The sequence below is a fragment of the Simochromis diagramma genome, unplaced genomic scaffold (assembly GCF_900408965.1).
Source record: "Simochromis diagramma unplaced genomic scaffold, fSimDia1.1 OVJJ01000816.1, whole genome shotgun sequence".
Classification (NCBI taxonomy): Eukaryota; Metazoa; Chordata; class Actinopteri; order Cichliformes; family Cichlidae; genus Simochromis; species Simochromis diagramma.
This window is the reverse complement of record NW_024386908.1, coordinates 2,984,546-3,010,017: the sequence shown is the minus strand read 5'-3', so window position 1 is coordinate 3,010,017 and position 25,472 is coordinate 2,984,546. Positions and strand designations below refer to the sequence as shown.

Here is a 25,472-nt window from a genome sequence, read left to right as displayed (position 1 = left end):
TAAGTGATGATTAATCAAGGCCAGAATGCAGCAGAACATTCAAAATGCACGTCTTCAGAGTCTCAGATGCAGATAACTCAGTGGAGATTTTTCTAGACTATTCCTGAGCTGGGGACAAAAAAATGACTACAGTATTTCTTAAAGCTTTCGGTTTAGTCTTAACAACATGGATTTTTTGGTAATCCTGAAAGATTTAAAACTCCAAGCTTGCACTTTCGTTTTCCCTTGCAGTGGCCTAAACAGTCAATTAATTTTTTTTTCTGTGAAAATGCGATTACTAGAAGCCTGCCTTCGCTCATCAACTCATCTCCTGAATCTGTAAGCTGCTTAATGTTTCCATGAGTCTCCTAAGAAGTTTTTAAGCTTACTTGTTCATTCTTGTGAAAATAATAGGCAATTCGCATCCTCCTCAGTGTGCGCTCAGTGTATTGACTTTTCGGGATGAAATGAAGACACCTAAAAATATCTGCTGGCAAAAGATCTTTGAAATTGTGCAGCTGAACAGCAATAAGATACTAGAGAACATGGATGGGGATGAATGGATGGGTCGTTGTGTTTTTTTGGGACTTGCAAGAATGCCTAGATAGAAAGCAATTACTGACATAAAGAGAGAGATAAGTCCCTAATCTCCTCTCTTTGCTTTCATCAGGAGCAGCTGGCCTTGCTTTTCCTCCTATACTAATGCAGCCTCTATAATAAATTCCCAGTTGGGACTTTCAGTTTCATTTCCCTGCACTCCACCCTGCTTACCAGCAAATTATTGCTGAAATGAATGGCAACATGGTCAAAAATGTGTAATTGCCATGAAAGTCTTCTATCAAAACATTTAGTTTGGAACGTATAATCTGTAGCACATGGAAAGGAAAGCGAAAAGCACAGTTATTTGAAAAGCAGCAGAGAAATCTGTGTTTACATCCACAAGTCCTATTTTTGAGTAGGGCAGAAAATATCTACAAGCGTGGACGTCAGATGACTGCTGCTCCCATTGAAACGTTGGATTTATCAAATATTAAACATTTAAACGGTAATGCATTTGAACAAATACCAGTCCTATAAACCTCATTTTAAATATAAACGGGCTATGCTTGAAGATGCTGTTGTAGCTCCAAACTGTTTGAAGCCTTGATATCATATTGATTTCCTCACGGATTTAAGCAGAGACAGAGCAGCAGTAAAGTTTCATAAAATGTTCAAATAGCCTGCATTATTAATGATCAGTGGGATACGTAGGTCTAGTAACTCCCACAGACACGCGCAAGGTGTGTGTCTGTGTGTAGCATGCTCGTACCCGCGTGTTCCTAATGAGTAAGTAGTGATTATAATGGCGTGCAGTCAGTAATTTAGAAAATCATGGCAGGAACATAAATCCAGCGCTCTTTTGTTGATCGCTAACACAGTGTACCATTTAATTACCTGGAAACAGATGGTTGGAAACGAGTCCAGAATAAGCCAGAACAGCAGGTTAAAGAGGAGATTGCTTTGAACCAATAAATACTGAAAAAAGGCAACTGATACAAGGCTCCATTTGACTCTACGCCTTGACCGATGTGCTTATGCGTGACTATTGAGCGTGAACATTCACTGCTTTTATAGCTTTCAGATAAAGCCGTATTCATTTGGAAACAATATATCCATTCATCTTTATTCCTACCTGTGCCCACAAGGATGTCTTATGCGATGCAGTGATTGTAGTGCTCCAAACTGGTGTTGAAGTGCTTGACATTGGCTGATTTCTTTTTTCTCTTAGACTTTTTTTTTCTTTCTGTGGAAGTAGACTAAAAGCAAACATTCTTTAAAGAGATACTTCAGGAAAAATGTATTAATACCACCATGTACTCATGTATTAATAGCCAGCTCAATAATAGCTATACCCTAATATCTGTATGAGCGAGTAATTTTATCTGCCAATGAATCAACATTTTAAAAAGTAAAGAAGAGACGGGAGAAACACCCTTCAGTCGTGCTATGAGTGCTGATGTTGCATAGTTTGTCCACCAGAGGACACTCTGCACCTCTCCTGTTGGCAACAAATGTGTTTAAAACAGTGTAAACAAATAATCAACAGCTTGCTGTCGATTATTTATTATGTATAGTTATTTAGGAGTCTTGACGAAGCTATTGTATGTTTGTACCTGAGAGAAAAATAAATAAAAGAGAAAGATTTGTGTCTCAGTTCCATTCCCTCCAGTTTATAGACACTTTTAGCTTCTTTCAGCTCACTGTTTTGGTTTTACGACACTCTGCTGTTTTTCATCCAGTACGCACTACCTGAACATAAAGGCATGGATGCCGCTGTATTTTTACCACAACAACATAACACTCCGATAATGTGTCAACATCTAAAACTTACTGACTTTATAAGCAGTACTGACCCATTTTAAAGCAGCATCTAGGGGCCAATCAAATACTAATAATAGTCTAAAGAACAGGTAAACAATGAAGTTGTCAATCTAGGTAAAGAAAGAGCACAAATTTTAATGCTTCTTTTCTCAAAGGGTTGACAGGGTGGTGCTTTAGGACTTGAGGAGAATCTACTGTCTAATTCTGTGTGACAGTTTGTGCAAACAAAATGAAGAAAGGAAGTAAATGCATACCAAGACACGCAGGCACAATAAAGTAGAAAGACACTCTTCAAGTGCGAAGAGGGTTAAGTGTTTTATATTGACAATAGGTATTTGCCATCTGCCTGTCAAATGACGTTTAGAAACTAACAGTATTACAAATTTAAAAACAGAGCATTTCTAGACTAAGAATATTCAAACATTTTGGTGTAGTTTTTACTTTAGCCTTGATAGCTTTAGATTAAAAAACAATTTCCATAGCTCTTCATTACAGAAATGTCATGTAGCTGTGGGTAAATTGATCTACTGCTTGATGCTGCCTCGTTCACTCAGTGACCAGACGTGCCCTTTGCTGTTGTAACGTTACATGTGTTGTTTGGAACAAGAATTGTTATGAACAAGCTTTCCAAAGAAATCAATGTGGTCAATGCTGCGCAATATGAAGTTGCTTGTGAAGAATGGCAATATAATGGCTGACAGACTTGGCCTGTGGTATTGCCACAATATTGCTGCTCCATCATAATTGCTGCCCCAACACCTCCATTTTCCACTTCACTTTCTCTTCGACCTGTCCTCCACTCCTCTCTTTTCCTCCCACCTCCTCTCCACCTCTAAGGCTGAAAAGACAGTAATCAGACCTCATTGACTTGGAGCTGACAACACATAATCACCACATCTCTGAATGTGTTTCAAACGATCAAAATAGATGCTTTATATATCCCCCATTCCACATCAGCTTGATGCACCAAAAATACAAAAATCAGTCAAAGACAAAAACAATATTTTGCATGTCAAAATTTAAATAAACTTTTTAATTTCTTCAAAAGGTTCTATCCCCAAACTCTTTGAGTGACTCAGCTGTGACTGAGCACTCTTTTCAACAATAAAAATAATATTCATAGTACCTCCATCTAGGTACGAGGTGACGCTAGTCTTTGTCTGCTGTCGTTTATCATAATCCCATAATCACTTTGCAGCTTTTTGACCATGGGGCCTTTTACATCTTTGACACTTTGTCATCTTTTAAGTGTGTAAATTTGTGTGAGAGGGGAAGAAAGGGAGAGGTTACACACAGATAATCACTCTTATGTCTGGGGTGAGAGGAAGAAGGGAAGTGAGAAGTGTTTCTATGGCAACCAGTGAGCTTTTCTTTTACCAGTTGCCAACACATAGATACATGCATACACACACACACACACACACACACACACACACACACACACACCATGGACTACAGGTAAACATCTACATTGTCCTTGCAGGAGACATGAATTGAGCCACTGGCCATAAATTAGAAAGACAAAGGGCCGGTCACCATAGAAGAAGGTTAATTATCGGGTCTGAGGAGTGAACCTGGTTGCTCTGGTTAAATTCCTTGGTTACAAAGTAACAGATGACTTCAAACTATTCTAAAGGGCAAAAAAGACCCATTGATTGAATGCTTGCTATTCTTTTAACCTGCATTCTGGCCTTTATGTTGTTTTACAACCTTTAATGAGTAGTGTTTAGCACAAATCCCATTACACTGCATGAAAAAAACTCTTACATTTAACTTCTTCTGCCACAGAATCACATTTCAAAATAAACTATTTCAAGCCACTATTATTTTACACAATTCTGAGAAAGAATAAAATAGTCAAGACAGCAGCAACAATATGTCCATCCATCCATCCATCTTTTATTGCTTGGTTTGGGTCACAGGTGCAGCAATCTGAGCATAGAAGCCCCCCTGCCACCTGATCCAACCCACTACCCAACCTTTTAATTTTTTTTATTTATTTTATTTTATATTCAGTTGTTACAGATGGGACAGACATGACTGAAGGATATGAAAGGGAAAAAGAAAGATGAAGGAAAAGAAAAAAGAAGGGAAGAGGGACAATGAGAAAGGGCACTTAAAAAGAGAAAGAAGAGAAAAAAAATCTCCTGGATCACCTGTTGAGAGAAAAAGAAGAGAAAACAAGCAAAAAAACCAAAAACAGAGCAACATACTAAACACAACACCAACAGTGAACACCCGTGTGCTCATCTGTGTGGATCAGTGCGCTTGTATTCAAAAGGTTTCCACATGTAACGATCTGCTAGAGGATGTAGAGAGCCATAGCCCGGTCCCCCAGGGCATGAAGCCGGCATGGAAGAGATCCAGGCTTCAGACATCCAGAGGTCCCAGAGTGCGAGAGCCCAAGGAGGACCACCGGAGGGGCATCCGTGCCACCCTCCTGGGAAGAGCTGAGGAGAGCCCCAGATGAGGGGTCACCCAGTAGCCACGGAGCAAAAGCCAGAGGGGGCTGCACTGGCGTGCCCGCCGGCTCTGCCGGCAGCCAGTTGTGCCAGAGTGAACCGAGCCGCAGGCCCAGAGGCCCGAGGGCCCCCTTTGCCCCGGAAGAGGCCTGACCGAGCAACAGGCACCAGGCCCCGCCAAGTAGTCACCGGGAGTGAGCTGGTACATACCTGAGCGCCCAGCCCCGGACACCAAGAACCACCAACGCACCGACCCCTGAGGGCATCAGTTACTGGCAGGGAGTGTGGTGAGGGGAGATAGGCCTCCATACACACAGACACAAACAAGCATTCCCACCCTCATGCACACATATACAAATAGTCAGCACTCACCCAACGTAAGGATAGACATACATGGACACTGTACACACAATCACACTCCCCAAACATACTCTATACCCCGGGTCCAGGTACCCTCGCCCCTAGAGGGGGAAACGGCACCTAGACCCAGGAGATGTTACCCTTTCCCCCGGGGTGGAGGCAAGCAGACTGCCCCAGGCTCCGCAGCAGCAGGGAGGCCCCGCATCCCAGATCCCAATCGGACGGCCAACACCTCCTCCCAGCCCCCCCGCCCCGATGGCCAGCAGAGAACAGGGGTGTGTGAAGACCCCAAACCTCCCTCCTCGCGCTCATGTGTAGTGTTGCAGCGTGTTGTTCTAAGGTGCATTTAAAACACGGGAGAGCATGGTGCTGCAGCCAGAGAGCAGCAGGTGTTAGCACGGCCCCTCCCGAGAACCCTCAATGTCTACATGGATTTAAAATTGAGAGGTGGGCACCGGCGCCAGAGGTGGGGTTGAATACACAGACCAACGCTGTTAACGTGCCCACCCTCCAGGCCCTATATGTAAGTGTAAGAGTGTGAGTACTGTGGATGTCTAAGTTGTGGAATTAAATTGAGGCACAGGCGGCCAGAAGGGGAAAGAGGGGGGGTGTGCCTCCCCTGCACCCTGGTGACACACCCGCACCCCAAGGCCTTACTTGTGTGGGTGGGTGTGTTGGAGCGGGAAGAGGGAGGCAGCCGGGGATGGGGAGCAAGATGCCCCTCCCTGGGGCCAGCTCCCCCGGGGAGGGGCATCTTGCTCCTCCCTTCTTTGCTCCCTTTCTTCACAACCCACTACCCAAATGGTGGTGATCAGTTAACAGCTCATCACCTGTCTTTACCCAAGTGTCCAAGACATACAGACGCAGATCTGATGATACGATTACAAAATGAATCATTGACCTGCGACCTAGGGTGTCCTGGTGCCACATGCACTTACGAACACCCTTATGCTTGAACATAGCGTTCATTATGGACAAGCTATGCCTAGCAAGGGTTCCAATAATAGAGCACTGCCTCTCAATCAAGCCCTCCAAGTCATAGTATCCTTCCCATGTGGGCGTTAAGGAGACTGGGTACTCTGAACTCTTTTTTTTCTTTTTTTCTTTTCGGTGCATAGGCACAAACGACAGCCAGGACCTGATCCTTGGCCTTGGGCAGCCTCTCACCTAGGCTGACTTCAAAATGGAACAGGGTCCAGTCCGTCCCCAGGAAACTAGTTCTAGAGCCCAAGGTATTGGTATAGGTACGTATTGAGGTGAGCCTAACTATTTCTAGTTGGTATCTCCCAACCTCACACATTAACTCAGGCTCCTACCTCACCAGAGAGGTGACATTCCATGTGACACAAGACAGTTTTGGAAGCCAGGGCCTCTAGTTCCTCACTCTAGTGTTGGGACAGACCCATGTAGCTTTTTTGGGCTGAGCCCAGCCAGACCTCGTGGGCTAGTTTGGCCACCAGATACTTGCCCTTGAGCCTCCGCCCATGCCAGGCTCTCGGAAACTAAAGGGTCTACAGACTATGTGGAATATTTATCCTTGCATTTTGTAAGTGTTTAAAATCAGTGAATATAAGCTATCCATCTCTCAGCTGTAAACTAGCTTCCATTAGTAACATCTTCCCTTTTGTGTTGCTAACAACCAGGAGAAATGCTCCTAGGGGAGAGTGATGACTATTGATAGTCATAGCCTCCAATTTAAGGCTATAAACAAGACTGGCTAAAAAAAACCCAAAACACCAACTCTGCTACTTTGCTCCTTCTTTCTAGATGTACTTGCTGCTTTGCCGCATTGCGGTACTATTAAAGGTAAGTTACACCTTTGTGTAGCTCGACAAAGAGGGTTACCGATTTTGTTGTGACCACTGATGCTGTTCCATATTTGCCATTTTATAAAAAGGCTTTGATAGCACTGTTCTTTACTTAATGACCCAATCTATTGTGAATATTCCTATGAAAACCAGATCATATGTTATATTAAGATTATTACCAGCATACGTTTGTTTTTGAGCTCAAACCACCTTTTAGTTTATGGTTTGTTTATTTTAGCATGTGAATTGAACACTTATTGTTTTTTATGTTTTTCTCTGACTTGCCACCAAAATGGCCTTTTGCTCTCATTTGGCTTAAGGCTTAAAAACAAGGTACTGATTCTCTGGTATGAAACACTCTGAATTACCATATGTTTTTCTGGTGTGTGCGTTGCAAACAACTTGCACTGATGTCTACTGCCAAATAATTCTTTTAATCAATCATGGACTTTCTGTTTTCTATGGATCATGTGTTGGTTATTGTAGAGACCTGGCTGTTTAGCTGCTGAGATGAGATGGCTGGTCTCACCAGTTAGTCATTCCATCTCTCTCCTGTAAAATACTGAAGCATGTTTTTATGGATAGACCTGGCCACACAGACAGTACATATAAATGTGTACTTTTGCACTTGAATTAATACGAAAATTGGACAAAATTAGAAAATAGATTTGATCTGGGTCCAAAATTAACAAGCAAGTTTCTTTGTACTGGCTCACAGACTTTTGAAAGGGAATATGATTGGCAGGCAAGATGACTGAACTTGGACTGTCCTGGCTTCAACCCATCAGTCAGTCACCTAAGTCTAGACTGAGTAGCCAGATGTTTTCTTTATATTATTTTTAATTTGTTATTTTGTAAAATAACATATTTTGTTAGCTATCCATTTGTCTCAACCAATCTCTCTGTTCTTTTCATCTGTCTTGTTGCTAAGCAACAGATGGTATACAGGTCATATGTCGACCCTGCATTTAAATTGCAAATGGTACTAGCGATGCAGCTAAGAAATGATGTGCAGATGGTGGTCATGAATTAAAATGTGCTTCAGCTTAGATTAGTGAGTAACCTTAAAACAAAATAACAGCTGCTTTTACCAATTAGTGCTACAAATCATCAGGAAAAGAAAGACTTTCTGCACATGTGCTATAAAATCACGAAAAAGAAAACCTACAATGAATTTGAAGTGGAAAAAAAGAGCAATATTTGTTTTTAGTTCAGGCAGAGAAGTGAAAGTCAAATAATGTGTCGTGTTGCATCTACCCTTTTGCCTGCTTATGATAATGTCACGCAAAAAGACTTTTACAGCCTTGGCTGACAAAAAATCATGTACATGTGCCACCAACTAGGACTAGAAGTAAAACGACACAAGTTTGGTGCATTTGATTGACAGGTTATATGAGACTCTGATTGTATTTAACAATTCCCAATAAAAGTTGAGCAGACATTAAAATCTTCCCATACGGGATGTCAGTTCGGTTCACTGGGTGAACAAGCGGCCATATGCCACATGGCCCGAGTGCAGCCGCCCATGTTTGAGTCCAGCCCTCGGGTCCTTCAATGCATGTCTTCCCCTCTCTCTCCCTGTCTGTCTATCTTCACTGGTGTGCTATCTATTTAAGGCAAAAAATGATAAATAATAATAATAAAATAAATACAATAGCATAATTATGAGAAGTATGACCCAAAGAACACTGCATTGTTTTAAAATAATGTATTATGCTTCTCTCAGTATAATTGTTAAGATTTGCTTTTGCTGGCATTCATTTCTTATAAAAAAAATCCATTTAATGGTAAAATGGATTGACTTGTCAGAAGCCATCTACGGAGGCTTATCTTCTAGTCCAGATAAGCTCAAGCTTACTGCAAATGTTGCAGTTGTCAGTTTTATTTTGGTTTAGTTCATGCACTTTCAGGGGGAAGCTGATGCTGAGTGGGGAGATTCAGTGTATGTGTGTTGGAGGACTACGTGCTGAGTGAGTTCTGTAGAAAGCAACTGTATTATCTGGAATTTCTTATAAACAGTTTCACTTTATGTGCAGTGGGCATCCTGCCAGTTCAATCCCTCTCGACCCATCTTTATCATCCTAACAACTAAATTAAGAGGGGACTGTGTGCACAGTAGCAGCGAAAAACCCGAACCATTGTTCTCTTTTCCACCACACTGATTGGAAATGGGGAGAAGCCAAAACCGGAAACAACAACATTCCTAAAAGTCTGGGTGTTGGCTTTATGACACATATTTCACATTGAGCCCAAATGTTAACCGCTGGCTACAAGATAACAAGCAGCCGGAGTGTGGGGTGCCTACATGCTGTGTGACTGGCGATGGCTGCACAGCTGAGTTATAGCGATGGGGAGGAGAGACACTGAAATGAAAACGAAACCGCTGGACACACACTGAGTCCCACAAGAAGAGACACGGCGCTGCTTGTGTGCGTGTCTGCTTTCGTACATCAGTGTGTGATTATTTGTGCGAGAGCACGAGATTAAAGGCTCTTCTCACTGCTCGCAATGTGGACCCAGGGGATCTATGGATGCCACTCCTTCCAGAGACATGGTGTACTCTCCTGTCAAGGTTGATTAGCTGGAGGATGAAACCAATTTCCTCTGTTCTCCTTTAGCCCCAGCTGTTTTTTCCCTCCCTGATACTCTCGTTCTTCTTCTGCAGCTCTCTCGGCTTTTTCACTTGATTTTCCTCTTGCCGCTAAACACGGGTGCTCTTTGCTCTCCTTCACTGCTCTCCGGGCTCAGTATATCAAAACACAGCTAAAAAAAAAATCACAAATACTGCAAATATTTGTGATTTTATGATCTCCAAGCTGTAAGTAGTTAGATGGACGTAGAAGTGTTTCAGCTGTTGTTTTAAGACACTGTTTTCATTAAGAAAAAGGTGTTTTTTGGGCAGCACATACCTGAAAGACTTTACCCACAAAAATTACAGACCATAACATCTTCACTGTTTATTTTAATAAAGCGGTGGTTTCTAAATAATCAAATGTGTCACAATCTGCTGTGACCTTCAGGGGCTTTTGTGTCTTCATGTGAGTTTTCAAATCGGTTTAATATGCTATACACTTATGTCTTTTTCTTTTATCCCTCATATGGTTCCAGCTCTTATCTTTGCACACATGATTTTGCTTTGCAAGACTGTTCCTTTAAATGAAGTGAATACATACATGCTTGCAATGTCTTCACTTTGATTCTCTTTGTATTCTTTATTTCTTCCATTTTTGTGAGCATATTTTCTCAGTTTTCTCTGTTCTCGGGATTTGAGAGATCATTGAGTTAAAACACTGCATTATTTTGTCTTGAGTGTAGTATTTCCAAGTGGTTCTGGGTTTTGGTTATCAATCTTTATCATCATTGTTTGATAGCTTTGATTTGCTGTTGTGATTATGTTAGTTCCTCTGTCCTTGTCCTAGTCTCGCCTTTGTGTCTTGTGCTCAGCATCTCCTGTGGAAGTCAGTCTTTGTTTCCATGCTTGCTTACCTTTCTGTTTCCCCCAGTCTTATCCCAATGTAGTTCTGTCAAGTCATATGTCTTAGTCCTGGTCTCAGTGTTACTTCCTGTTTTGTTTTTAATCCCTCGTCATGTGTGCACTATGTTCACTTTTGTTTCCCTGTCTCTTTAGTTAGACTTTCTTCAGCTGTGTTCCAGGTGTATCCACTCTAATATCCTCCTGAGCGTTCATACCCTGTATAAAATCAAGCAGCAAGTCATGCAGTCTGGCTTTGCAAACATACGTGACAGAATGGGTTGTTCTAAGAGGTCACTGAACAGAATTCCACCATTGCAAGAAGTCAGCTTGTGAAATTTCTTCACTCCGATATTCCATGATGAACTGTAACTGGCTATTAATGCAAAGTGGAAGCAGCCATGGCAACTCCATCACCAAGTGGCAGAAAGTTTACAGTACACTGCCTTAGAAACTATGGAGTACATGGTGTGCAGAGAAACCGAATGAAAGAGTTGTGGCATCTCCATTCACACCAGTGGACCTTGTTTTTTTTATAGCAATGGCGGATCAGCCTTGCAATAATTATGGAAGTGAGCAACATACACTAGCCGTGCCATAGAGATATAACAGCACAGAGATTGAGATGTTCTTTTTAAAGGTAAGATGTTATAGTAAAACTCCATGCTATCAAAACATCCAGATAAAATTAACTTGTGCCATACACCGCATGCCCAATATATTCGTAGGTTATTAGATTTGAGATTTGGGTACTGTAAATACATAACAGACTACTACTAATAATGGACTGCATTTACCCTCAAAGCGCTTTACAATTCCACTATTCATTCACTCTCACATTCCCACACTGGTGGAGGGAAGCTACAGTTGTAGCCACAGCTGACCGACTACAGCTCATTCGGCCCCATTCTGCCAACCTAGTCCAATATTGTCGGCTCACGCTGGCAGAGCCTTTTATGATGTGGTCGAGCAAAGGTCAGCTCCACAATAATTGACCGTGAAGAAGGAAGCATTTTCTCTGCCTTTTCCTTGTCTCCCTTCAGCTCCCTTTCTGCCTGAGATCTCTATTTCCAGTGTTCAATAATCTCAGTGTAAAGCACAGGATGTTGAAATTAAGTCTGCCCTGGGGCAGACTGACAGACGCAAGGCTGCCATATCGCTCCATCGGCCCCTCTAACCATCACCAGTAGGTGGTAGCTTCCCAAGTTCCCAACCCTCTGAACCACAGTCACCACGTCTAGGTTACTGTTAGCAGGACATAACCAGAGATGGGCAGTCACGCGTTACAAGTAATCTGTAATCTGATTACTTTTTTCAGGTAACGAGTAAAGTAAGGGATTGCTATTGCAAAAACGATAATTAGATTACCGTTACTTTCCCGTAGGAACGCTGCGTTACTGCGTTACTAAAACCGTGATTTTTTTTGCGAGAATGTCTCATGACAGTGACGTAAGCAAGTGCGACGTTGGTGACAACAGCTGTGTGCAGATCAACAATGGATCATATATCGAGTGCGGGAGAGAGTATGAGCGTGCAGCGTTTAAAGCGTGGAAGTACTGACCTTACTTTGAGTTTGATTCCATACAAAGTGACAAAAACATTAGCGTCCGCTGTGCGTGGGAAGAAAACTTCTTTTTACAGCGAAAAAAACCCCTAAACTTCCGAGCAAGCACCGGGAGTGCGCTGCCACGTAATGGGAAACTCACAGAGAAACTCACGGATTCTTCCACTGACCGCTGCGGCACACCTGCACCAGGGTAAACCTCCGCCTACCCCCACTCCTGCTTTACAGGTGAAAATAGAGCAACAGGACCGCTAGTCTTTGATGTTATTTATTTTCTGCTGTGTTTTACTTGCATCTATTTGAAAGAGTGAGTGTAAACATAAAAAAAAACATTTTATGTGCTGGAATGTGCAGAAATAAGTTTAAATGTTAAACAAATTTCTTCCAGTCAGAGAATGTTGCATATAATTAAATTTTGCTTGATGCATAAAGTTAAAAGAAAACTAATAAAACAAGTTTTAAAAAGAGACTTTTCCATTTGATTACATTTTGTATGATGGATTATGCAGAAAAAGTAGAATTGGGCTGAAAGATCTATCGCTTTATCACCTCTTCAGGTTGTAAATTGTGTTCTTAAAAAGTAACTAAGTAACTAATTACTTTTGAAAATAAGTAATCAGTAAAGTAACGGGATTACTTTTTTGGGGAAGTAATCGATAAGTAGTTACTGATTACTTTTTTCAAGTAACTTGACCAACACTGGACATAACTATAGTCACAGTCTGTTGTTTGTATATTCTGTTATTTTAATGCCAATTTACCCGATGTTACAGAATTAGAGATTCAAAGTTCTGGTCGTTTTTTTGTAGTGAAGTTGAACTTATGTTGATGTTTCATATGACAACCCAAATTCTGAACTCCTGCTGACGCAACTCTGACTTAATCAAGAGGTCTGATAGTGTGGAGATGATAGAGGACATGATAGCAGACATGAGGAAGAAGAGGAGAACCTACTGGCCAGTTTTCATCCGGGAGCTTCAAGTGGAGAGGGTGAGCAGCTTTAAATACATGGGCGTCTACATCAGTGAGGACCTCACCCGGACATTTAACAGCACACAGCTGATCAAGAGGGCTCAACAGTGACTGTATTTTCTCAGGAGCTGTGGAAGTTCGGCATTCTTCAGCTTCTGCAGCTGCATAGCTGAGAGCTTCTTGACCAGCTACATCATAGTGTGGCATGGCAACGCCAATGCTTTGGACTGCAAATGCCTGCAGAGTGTGGTGAAGACTGATAAAGAGATCATTAGGACTCCACTGCCCTCTCTGCAGTATTTACTATCGCAGAGTTCCGTCTACGGCACATACAGCTGATGTAGCATTCTGAAGTGCACAGTAATCGTAGCTTATTGCAGCTCAGATTCTTTTATTTTATTTATATTGTGTGTATGCTTCTTTAGAACTGTTGTATATAATTTTTAAATTATGGTTTATTTTTCTTATCATTTTTATATTTTTTTCAGAAGGAAGAATCGCATTGTTCAGGAAAACATGTTTCTTTACTGTGTATGACAATAAAACTAGCTGAGCCGGTCATGTAGGTGTAATGTGTAGGTGGCCTAGTACTTTTGTCCATAGTGTATCTTTATGCTATGAAATACTTGCTAATCATTTCCTAATCTACACCTAGTAACAGTGCCCTTTAACAGCTAGCCTGCTGGCTTAATCTCCTCCTTAAATCCAACCAAGGGTAGTGGCTTTGGCCGTAGTAACTCAAGTCAGTGCTTGTGATTCCACCAGAATCCCTGTAGCACATTTCAGAAAAGTCCCAGGAGGAGAAGTTGTGTTGCAAAAAGTACATGTCCATTCTCCTTTCGAACAAAATTTGCCTCATACTGCATGGAGCAGATGAGGAGGGCAGGAAGTCAGACAGAGGAGCATTTTGAATTTTGAAAACAAAAGACTTGAAGCTGTGCAAAAAGACACAATAAAACTGTGCACAGAGACAAACACCCAGTGCATTCCCAGTCTTATTCACCAGCAGCACAAACTTGCCACTGTCATTCTTTGCTCCTTTACCGCACTGCCAACCTGTTTTGGTAGCAGTCTGTCTGGGAAGCTGCCTTCAGTCGACCCTTGGCTCTCTCTCTGTGCCATCCGCACCTCAAAGACTTTTACAAAAAGCCTTTAAAACCACCTCCTCACCCCGTGCTCTGCTTCTGGCTGCTTTTTATTTTTTTAAAAGCTCTAAAGCTTGGCATAAAACCAACGGCAACCATCTTTGTTGTCTTACGTCTGGCCATTAAAATCAACGGTAAAGCTTATTGCCAAGTAATAGCAGCGGTATTCTTTCTTCCCAATGGAAGCTGATTCAGTCCCTGGATTCAAAGTAGAGATTTGTCTAAATCGAGATTTTGTATGGACAGCATTTTTTTTGCAGTTCCTACAAATCAAATTTCATGCACACTTGATGGTCTGGGCTTACCACATCACTAACAGTCTTGTGCATGCCACTGAAACTGACTACTCTTGCTGTGGGGAAACAACAAGAGTTTTTCTGGTGCATTTGTGTCTCTCTCATGCAGACACACACACACACACACACACACACACACACACACACACACACACACACTCACCAAAAAACGAAAGAAAGAGCAGAGTGCAGATAAACAGTGAGATAAAAGTGAATAAACACTGTTGTATTTGTGCGTGCGCATGCATGCATTAAGAGACTGTGTACCCATAGCCCGGTTTGAGCAAGATTTAAAAAGAGATTTTGGGAAAATGATTTGCAGGTTCAGGCAGTGAGTGTCCATTACACACAGGCATTGAACACAGCAAATGTATTGATTGCCAAAATATTAGCTAATGAAGCTCAGTCGGCCCCATTCTGCCAACCTAGTCCAATATTGTCGGCTCACGCCGGCAGAGCCTTTTATGATGTGGTTGGTCGAGCAAAGGTCAGCTCACACAATAATTGACCGTGAAGAAGGAAGCATTTTCTCTGCCTTTTCCTTGTCTCCCTTCAGCTCCCTTTCTACCTGAGATCTCTATTTGCACTGTTGAATAATCTCAGTGTGAAGCACAGGATGTCGAAATTAAAAAAAAAAGTAATCTGTAACATTTTCAGAGCACTGTTGAAACAAAAGAGACAACCTACGCCCAGTTCTTTTTATTTAGCACAAAGCCGCTCCAAATACTGTCAAAAATGGAGCATTCAGTTTAATTTAGTAAAGGAAGTGATGAAAATGATCTTGAACACCAAACCCCATTACGCAAGGACAGACAAAAGATAAGAACTCCCCCTTCAGAAACTCAAATTGTGTCAACAGAATCATCAGATGTATAATGCCACGTTACAGCTCGCGCTGTTTGACTGGCAGGTCACCACCAGCGCCGTAGGAGTCAAGGGCACGCAACGGTGCAACTATTGTTCTTTAAGCAGAAAAGGACCTCATCACAGCAGCAGGAGGAGAGCATAAACAGTCACGTCAGGCTCACTGAGATCACATTAGAATGATTGGAAAGGAAGACGCTGCCTTCAAGGCTCTGGGCTGTGACTCTGTCAGATGTGAGGTGTTAACATAGCTGTGAGGTGCTCTTTGAAACGAGTGTACATTTCATGGAAATCAGCGACTACACTGAAACTGCTCGTATGTGAGCCAGGCTTTGTGGTGAAATGCACAACAGCATGTGCTTAATCATTTTATGAAAGGGCAGATTTTGTGTTTATGGAAACTGCGTGTGTGCAGTTTTAACCGCAGCAATTAACAACATGCTGCTTATGTGAGTTAAAGCAAGCTAACCTTTAACTGCGGCTTATTTTTGGTGATCCAATCACACCTGCGGTAAAAATATACTTTTTCCATGATTTTTTTTCTCTTCTCCTTCCATAAGCACACTGGATCTGGAGCATTGTTACAATCCGAACATGTTGATTTGTTAATCAACAAAAGGAGGACAAAAACATTATGCTGCTCATGCGGGCTGATTTTTTTTGCAGAAACACAGGGATCAGGAAAAAAAGACTCCTCCCCTCACCTCCTCCGCTGTCCTTCTCTTCTTCCTCGATGCTGTTTTTGATGCTGTCGTACTCCTCGTCTATGTTCTGGTTGCCTCGGATCTGACTGAGCACGCGGCGGGCCTTCTGGGTCAGCCCACGCTGAATTAACCAGCGAGGGCTCTCTGGCAGGAAGAGGAATCCCATGAACTGGAGCACAGCGGGGAGCACAGACAGACCCAACATGTACCTGCGAGAGGAGAGAAGGAACACATGGAGTGAGACTAATTATGATCACAGAAATGCTGTTTTTATTTTTGTTTGTTTGTTAGCTTTTGACTAATGAAGGGTTTGAAAAGGTTTGATGTGCAAAATTCAACTGCATATGCAAGAACAATCAGGTTTCAGCAACGCTCCCCTGCATTCACTTTATGCTGACAAGTTCAGCAAGCAACACGTGGTTGACTTCATTAAAATTAAACACTGGGGAAAATGTCAAGGCTTTTTTCAGATTCCTCTGCTTAAAATAACCTTAACATGTAGATTAAGCATTTAGATTAATCGCTGCACATTAGAGATAAAGTTCCACTTGCTAGAAGCCTTGCTTGAGAAAGAAAATCAAAACAATAAAGCGTCACTGTCTAATATCACTGCATAATTAGTTTACCCTAGCAAAGGCACACTATGCTGCACTGAAGTGTAAAAAACTGCAGGATTGCTCTGCAAGCATAACATGTTATGTGCCAGTAAGGCAAAGAATAGGAGGATATAAGAAAAGTAAAAGGGTAAAAGGAGGCTGTAATAATGACAAATTGCTAGAGACTACAGTAAACAGCCAGAAGTACAAGGTTTTTCTTCTTCTGCGAAGGCAACGACGTCAATCTGAGAACATCTGTAATCTTAACTCAATCGGTTTTCCATTATCATTATGAATCACACAAATCTAAGGCTCGCCGAACAATCTCCTTCGTGTCTATCAGAACTGCAGCCGAGGCAAATCCTTTCAAAACGGCCAATTCTTATCAACAGTATCTCGCAGCTCGCCGCTCAAAGACTCCGAAGACCGCGAAGCTGCATTCAGCGTGACACGAGGAAAGGACGCGAACAGAAGAAAGAGAAAACAAGAGTATCGCTCCAATAAACAGCACAGCTGCTCCCAGTAAATGCTAAAGACTGACCCGTGCTTGTGTTGACATTTTGAATGAGGGTTTGAGCCGGAATGAAAAGATTTTCTGGCATTTCATACGCTAAGAAGCCAAAAAAGAGACGATGCTATCACATCTGATTATATGACTATCATTAACGAAGGCGGCGCCGTTTACATCCTGTGAGAAGTGTAAAAGTTCTGCTTCTGTATTCTTTTTTCTGTTGAGATACAAATTGCGGTGTGGAAGGTGCTATAACACATTTTGCATGCAGTGAAAGGTGGAGCTTGGATGTAGCTTTGGGGTTTGAAGAGTGAATTCCTTAACCCTGTATTTTTTTTTTAAATGGCCACTAGAATGGTTGGAAAAGTAGGGGAAAACTGGGAAAACCGACCTTGGACTGAGTTTCAGGAATGAGCGTTATTATTGGCTGACAACTTGTGAATGTCGAGTGTTTCAAACGATAGTTCGATAACCACTGGGGGTGAAAGGTGTATGTGAAAAGTTCATCAGTGTGTGTCTGACCTCCAACCGTCATGGCGCAGATAGCTGAAGGCTCCGTCGATGAGGCTGGCTGTGAACTGCCCCCCCGTGATGAAGAGGGTGTTAACGGTGACTAGCTGACCCCTTAGGTGGGGTGGAGAGGCCTCAGCGATGTACACGGGAACTGTCATAGAGGCAATACCTATACAGTAGAGGACAGAGAGGGAAAGGAGATGATTAGGAGTAGGAACTATTGGCTGAAGTAGAATTTCCAAATGTCGACTTACAAGTTTATATAGCAAAATGGATAACACATTTTATCCATCCATTTTCTTCTGCATTGAAATTCATGGTCGAGGGGGGACTGAAGCATATTCCACATCTTAAAGGTGAGGGGCATGGTACACCCTGCACAAGTCACTAGTTTGCCTCAGTGCTAAAAGTCAGAGACAGCCTATTTACATTCACGTTTATAACTATGGGCAATTTAGAATCACCAATTAACCTAACCCTGTGGGTCCTAGGCAGGATTCAAACCCAAGGAACTGAGTTGGTCATGCTCAGTCATCGAGGTAAGGAAATCCCAGGAAGTTGATTCTGTTCATTTAGACTTTGTTCAATCCAACCGATGACCCAAAAGTGGCACTCAAGTATCAGGAAAAACAATATTTACGCCGCTTTAACCATATTTAAAGTCAGCAGACATACCATTTCACAATCACTTTATTTCTGTGATACATTTCAGCCATTTCATTCCCACAGACATGCACACTCGAACATGGTAATTGCAGAAATAAAGCGTACATTACAGATTTTAATTTAATTTTGTGGAATCTGCAGTGGCCCTAGACTAATCATCGTGACACTAATCTGACATGTTATCGCTTTGGCTTGTTAGGACAATTTGAAAATGATTTAAACTGCAAAATAGCATTTTTTTTAATACAGTAAGTGACTTTTACAAAAGCAAATGTACACACTTATTGAAGTTATTTGGGTAATGTTTGCAACGCCTACAAAAAGTTACGCTTGGTCTTCTTCAGTAAGTTTGACCATATTTGCTCAACGGTACCAACAGTGATGTCACAAAGATGTTGACGTAAATCCAAGAGACAGAAACAAGCATACTGCAGTGTCTTCCAGTGTGCTACTCACACACGGTACACAGGCTGACCACACACAAACACATACAGGGCAATGCACACTTCTACACTCTCAAAAACACAGACCAAAACGTGTGTGACTGGATGTCTGACGAGGTGCCATGATGCTGAGGCTTTCTGCAGCTGGCTCCCCATAAGCTCTATTAATAGTCTGCCATCTACACACCCCACCCCACTCCACCCCTCGCCTCCCTACAGCCACCGCCCTGGCCTGAACGGCCGCCATGACTACGTGGCTACCCGTCGCCATGGAAACCACTTGCTGGGAAACGAGCCACGCTGTCTCCAAGCGGGCACCACACTGTGGCAGCTCTGGGAAGACAAATCAATAAGCAAGATAGGAGGAAATTTACTATGTTTTTCTTTCTCCCCCTTTTTTTAAAATTAATTTGTTCACTGCTTTTTCTCAAACAAGAAGGACAAAAAAATCAACATCTTGAGACGTTTAATAAAAGAGCACAAAACCCCAAATTACAAACTAATAAAAGGTGAACTGCAAGAGAAACTGTGGTTTAATGTCAGATTGGAAATCCGTGTGCGTGATTGGGGGATGGGCACGCCAAAACACACGTGGTAACACTCCGCTCTGCTCTCACACAACCTCGAACTGCAAACACACCCTAAGGATTTAGAGTCAAGTCTTTATCTTTGTTATGGCTAAAAAAAGGATTACCATCTGATGGCGGAAATCCGAGATCCAGAACACCCCCTGAAATCGAATCAAGTGCTCTTTGGCAATGAAGCCCGTCTGCTCAGCCCAATTTAATAGAAATGCATTTATTTGGAGAGGTCCTGCCGAAAGATGAATGCAAGACAAACCCAATCGCGTCCACGGGTTACACTAAAGTTAGGATTCTGAAACTTTGCCTTGTGGAACTTAGCATAACCATAAATATCTGGGGGGGAAAAAGCATAGATGTGTGTACTGCCGTTCCCTATAGCTTTAGCATTGTTACGGTCCCTGTCTGATCTTCAGGAGCATTAGCATCACGCTCTGCTGCACCTTTAGCCAAAGCCTTTGTGTTATCCTCTCTTCTGGACATTAAATTAGGAAAACAAAGAAAAAATGTGACAAAAAACCCCTCTGTCATTCTAACAGAGCTGTTCAGCAGGGAGAGTTCATCTAGGCTTTAGCAGGGCTTAGAAGTAAAAGTCTTTATTTATCGTTGGCTCACTAACTAATAGCTGGAACCTTTCCACACTAAAATAGACATGTAAATCCCATCAGTGTTAAAGACATAGAACTGAGCCTGTCTAATGACTATTACTCTCCGTGTACTTGAACTGTGCTGCTAGGAGGCTTTTAATAAAACTGATGGAACATCCAGCAACTTAAAACAGTGGCATTGAGCCATCTCACATACAGAAACTACTGCAGAGTCTCCTGGGAATTGTAGTTTTAAAGTCATCTGAACCCAAAAAGAAACAAAGTCACAAATGACCAAAGCGGTTTGTCTGCTTCAATTCCTCTTCTGTTGCGTGTGCTAGCCTCATGCACACCTCCCATCATTCTACCTGTTTTAGCCTTATGCATCACTACCATATCTCCGTCCAAGTCCCGCCTGCTGCTATAGCCCGCCATATGCCTGCCGGCGAGATACAACAGCTGATGTTGTTACATTTAGTGAGCAATGAATCATGTCCATTTCACATGCTGCTGCAGGTGGTGACGGGGAAAATATGTTAGAGCCCATCTGAGCATACAGGCCAGGAAAAAGGTTAAATAGTGTACCGATTCGCTTCGGCTTATCCGTCATCTGTGATTAAATATTTTTGACTTTGAGTCTCTGGAGTCCAACATCGCAGTGACTTTTTCTGTTTATTAGTGTACAACATGCCTTTCTTTCATTAATGCACAGAAAGATGATTTGGAAATTGTTTAATATACTTGTGTAAATATGAAAACCGTTATATCTTCTTCTTTTTTAATATACGTTGAATTTCACACCAATAGTTTAGGGCCTCCTTTGTCATATTTTTCTTTACATGACGAGCCAAATGTTTACACTGGGTGCATTTATTTTATTTACATGAAAGAGTCTCAACTTGGGTTTGTAATTAACTGAACACTTACATCTGTTTTCTGAGGTGATCCTGAGACCAGTGAGTTGTAAATGTTCTCTGTGTCCTACGCTCTAATAGTTTAGCTCATGATAAATGGATTTTATTTTTTAACACATTTTTAATCTCATCTATCACTCAGAGCACTTTTTACACTGCAAGCTGCATCCACAGACACTTTTGAATGCGTTGATCCATTAGAGGGTAACTGGGTTTGAGTACCTTGACCAAGGACACCTCAGCATAGGGTTGCTGGAGCTGGGGAACAAACCAACGACCTTCTGAACAGCAGATAACCTGTTACAAAATCTCAGTCAACAAAAACAATAAGGTTTTTGGAGCTGTACTTGAGAACTGGATAACCAGTGTGAAGTGTATTTGACTAAAACAAATAACATTACTTGTAATAATAAGTAATAAAAACTTCTAAGGTTGGGTGGCACGGCGGTTAGCACTGTTGCCTCACAGCAAGAAGGTCCTGAGTTCCTGGGTCTGGGTGCAGTTCCCCCCTCCAGGGGCAAGGGTACCTAGACCCGGTTCGTAGAGTACGCTTGGGGAGTGTGATTGTGTGTACAGCGTCTCTTTATGTCTGTCTCCACGTTGGTTGAGTGTGGAGTAAGTGCATATGAGAGCATGAGGGTGGGAATGGATGTTTGTGTCTGTGTGTGCCTGTATGTCTGTGCCTATATGTCAGGTTGGGTGTCAGGCGCCACCTCTCTGGGGACATCTCAGGCCCTCCAAGGTTTGGAGGCCTATCTCCCCCCACCACCACTTCCCCTGCCAGTGGCGGACTCCCTCAGACATCGGTGCGTTGGTGGTTCTTTGTGTCTGGGGATGGGCGTCCAGGTACACACCGGCTCACTCCTTGGCGGCCGCTTATCGGGGCCTGGAGTCTGGGGCTCGCTCGGGCCACTTCGGAGGTGGGGTGCCCCCGGCCTCTCGGCCTGGGGCTCGGTCACTCAGGCACAGCTGGCTGCCGGCGGAGCTCACGGGCGCGTCACTGCAACCCCCCCTGGCTTCTGCTCCGCGGCTGCTGAGTGAACCCTCATCTGGGGCTCTCCTCAGCTCTTTCTGGGACAGTGGCACGGCTGCCCCTCTGTTGGTCTTCCTTGGTCTCTTGTGTTCTGGGGGCCTCTAGATGTCTGGAGTTTTGATCTCCTCCATACCTGCTTCATGCCCTGGAGGACGGGGCTGTGGCCCCCCCCCCCCACACCCTCTAGCAGATCATTACATGAAGGAACCTTTTAAAAACAAGCGCATCCATGCTCACAGGTGTACACACGGGTGATCACACCCACAAACTACACCCTTTTTGGCTCCTGCCTCAAAGCACACTGTGTTCTGTTGATCTTATGTGCTGCACAATAATGTTTAATATTTAGTATTTACTGTCATATTCCCATTTATCATTGTGATGTTGTTTATTCTATTACTCTTGTTCTCTTCTGCTTGTTTTCTTTTTTCTTTCTCAGCAGGTGATCCAGGTGATTGATATATGCATTTTTTTTCCTGCCCATTCTGTTGGTTTTTGTTTTTTGCCCTTCTCCCCCGTCCCTCTTCTCAGCTGTTTCTCTTTCCCTCTTTCTTTCTCCCCTTCTTTCCCCAAGTCAAGTCTGTCCCGTATTCAGTAAGTGAAAATAAAATGAACAATAAAAGGTGAATCAAATGGACCATTATGGCAAGGCTGGGATGGTCAATTTGGTAAAGTAAATCCGTTGGGCATCTTTCTTTGCCTTTAGACAACAATTCTGATGGCAAAAGAGCCAAACGGGACAGGCAAAAGAAAGGAAAGAAAAAAAGAAAGGAAAGGAAAAAAAAAAAGAAAAGAAAAAGAAGGTCCTGAGTTCAGTTCACCATCAGGGCGGGGTCTTTCTGTGTGGAGTTTGTATGTTCTCCCCGTGTTTGCGTGGGTTCTCCCTGGGTACTTCGGCTTCCCCCCACAGTCCAAAGACATGCAGTTAGTGGGGATAGGTTAATTGGAAACTCTAAATTGCCCATAGATGTGAATGCTTGTGTATATGTGTTAGCCCTGCGACAGTATGGCGACCTGTCCAGGGTGTACACTGCCTCTTGCCAGAGATGGCTGGGATAGGCTCCAGCACCCCCCACGACCCTGAAAAGGATAAACGTAAGCGAATGGATGGAACTTCTATGGTTGACTTCCACATTGTCAAACGTGTATGATAGCTATTGCATCCACCTGTGAATGATTTCCCTCTAATGTTAGGTTATCTGTTGCACACCGTGCTTGCAGGATTTCTCTGAATTTCCTGAAATGATTCTATATACCTCTGCATTTTGACATCGATAAACTGTTTGAACTGTTTGTCCTATCAGTCTTTCACAGAGTTTTCCCACCCTACAGACACTTCTAGGACGACGTTCCGGGACGCTCCACATCATGTTACTGACCTGCTCTCAGTTAACTTGTTGTGAGATGTTCAACCAGATGCTTTGTTAATGGTACTTTTTTCAGTCTGTGCTCCTGACTGAGTTGAACTGATATCAATTTAAAATTAAAAGAATAAACACTATTTTTTATTATTCTTAATAACATATAGGTCAAAATATAGAAGAGATTTGCAATTAATTTTCCATTTATTTGCACTGAAATCAGCATTCCATTTTAAAGATCATGATTGTATGTTAAATCTAACTGGATCCAATAAAATACGGATTGGAAAACCAAGCTTTGTTCCTTCACTCCTTACCCAGGAAATAGATCCCTCTGCCATACAGAAGACCAGCTAATTCAGGGAGATAATATATTTACTTTCAGAATCATATTTCAAATGGATTATGTAAATCATAATTTTATCTAGAAAACTATAGATTAGACAAAATTACTGAGCCACACCTTTTAATCTATGAATTCAGGTATTTTCTGTCCCATTGCAACAGGTATAAAATATCAAGCACCCAGTCATTCAATCTGCCTTTACAAACATCTGTGAAAGAACTGATTATTGTTTTTATTATTAGTATTGTTATGATTAGGATGGCATTGTTGCAACAATGATTCTTCTGGCATTAACATCAGCATGAGAACTGTGCACTGGGAGCTTCACGGCATGAATTTCCATGTCTGAGCAGCTTCCATAAGGTTTAATGTGTAGGTGATCCATATTATGTACAGAGTCTTGCTTCCAAGATGTCTGAAGAGTAGGTTGAAAGGTTAGTATTTCCTACACCAGCTTATTCCAGGCATATGAATATACAATATTTGTCTTTAAAAACTAACACAGGTTGTTGTGTGTCAGCCTCTCTCTGCATCAGTATCACTGTTTTAGAGCACACATACTTAAAAAAAGAAGTGACAGGATATGAGTAATGTCAAGTATTCGTATTCCTTTATAATTCTCAATAGTAATAAAACTAAAAAAACAAACAAATTAACTCGTGTTATGAGTATATTTCTTTACTTGAGTGTGAGTCTCTTTACCAAGACACTTGCACTATGCTTCTTTTCTTATTAATGAGCTCTCTATTCAGCACTGAGGACAGCTCGCAACACTCACACACACAAACACACATACACAGTCTGAAGTTGCTGTCTGGGCAGGCTCAGCCTCAAAGCAGCACACTTAACAAAGGATCTGTCTGGTCTTCTAAAGGCGGGCTCTAGGCACACAGTACAAAGGCTAGGACTGAGACTTGATCAGAAGAACGAGGGAGATACTTCTTCAGAATCTCCACGACTATGATCTTGACAGACAGAACATTTTCTGGATGTGTTGTTGTTATGATGTTGTTCTTGTAATGGAAGCCGATTTTTTAGGATCCTCTAACAGAGGATCCTTAAACATGCAAAGTAAGGGGAAGGGAAAAATCTGATACATACTTTTAAATGTGTGTAATTGTGAATCGTGATTGAATGGATTAGTGAAAGCAGGAAAAGCTGTAGCAATTTTTGATTGGTTTCTCTAAAAGCATGTTATGGAATAATAAGACTTGTTCTGGAAGGCTTAATTCAGAAATTAGCCACTGCTAAATTTCATGCTCTGGAGAGTCAAAATGCACAAATGTCAAGCCGAACCCAAGTCATCTTTTAAAAACTTGACATTTAAGTGATGTAATTTGCACATTAAAACACTAATATGCGCATAAACAAACTTCTCAATAAGTCTACATTTAGGTTTCGCCTGGTTAGGAAGAGAATTGCGACTTAATTATATGAACCAACCAATTAATTAGCAAGCCTGCAGGTTGTAATTAAATGTTATCTCAGTGTAATTAACAGTACTATTTTTAAGCGGGCCTATCTCCTCTTTCAAAGAACAAAACATTTCAACGCTTGCAACTGCTAGATAATTTAGCCAGAAAACATAATTATACAGTCACTATGAGGGTGTCTGTGTGTCCTTTTATTTGTGCATGTTTTTTTGTCTGTGTGTGAGGCATTGGATTATGACTAACTAAGCCAGCATGCATCAGAGGCTTAAGGCAGAAAAGAAACATTTTTATGGCTCTTTGTTGAACAAATGAAAATGCATTGTCTTGGGGCAAGCTCTCCAGTGATTGGTTAAATCTGACAAATGGAAAAGTTTTGAAAATGGAAAGTTTTTCGCAGATTAAATTTTTAATGACCTAGCTTGTCCTTGAAAATGTAAAAAGAAAAGAGGGAAAACTTAGATCGCTTCCTTCGTGATCGTGGGGATGTCTTCTAGCATGTTA

General features: G+C 42.1%; 1 protein-coding gene across 1 annotated transcript in view; it reads right to left on the bottom strand.

Moving 5' to 3' along the window:
* LOC120735585 (proton myo-inositol cotransporter-like) overlaps positions 1–25,472 on the bottom strand; it is an 82,880-nt gene that overhangs the window by 47,236 nt on the left and 10,172 nt on the right. Inside the window, exons 2-3 of the mRNA XM_040035019.1 lie at positions 17,617–17,776; positions 15,988–16,196 (exon numbers count right to left, since the gene is read on the bottom strand). Of these exons, the coding sequence (XP_039890953.1) occupies positions 15,988–16,196; positions 17,617–17,776 (369 nt within the window). The remainder of the gene's footprint in view (positions 1–15,987; positions 16,197–17,616; positions 17,777–25,472) is intronic.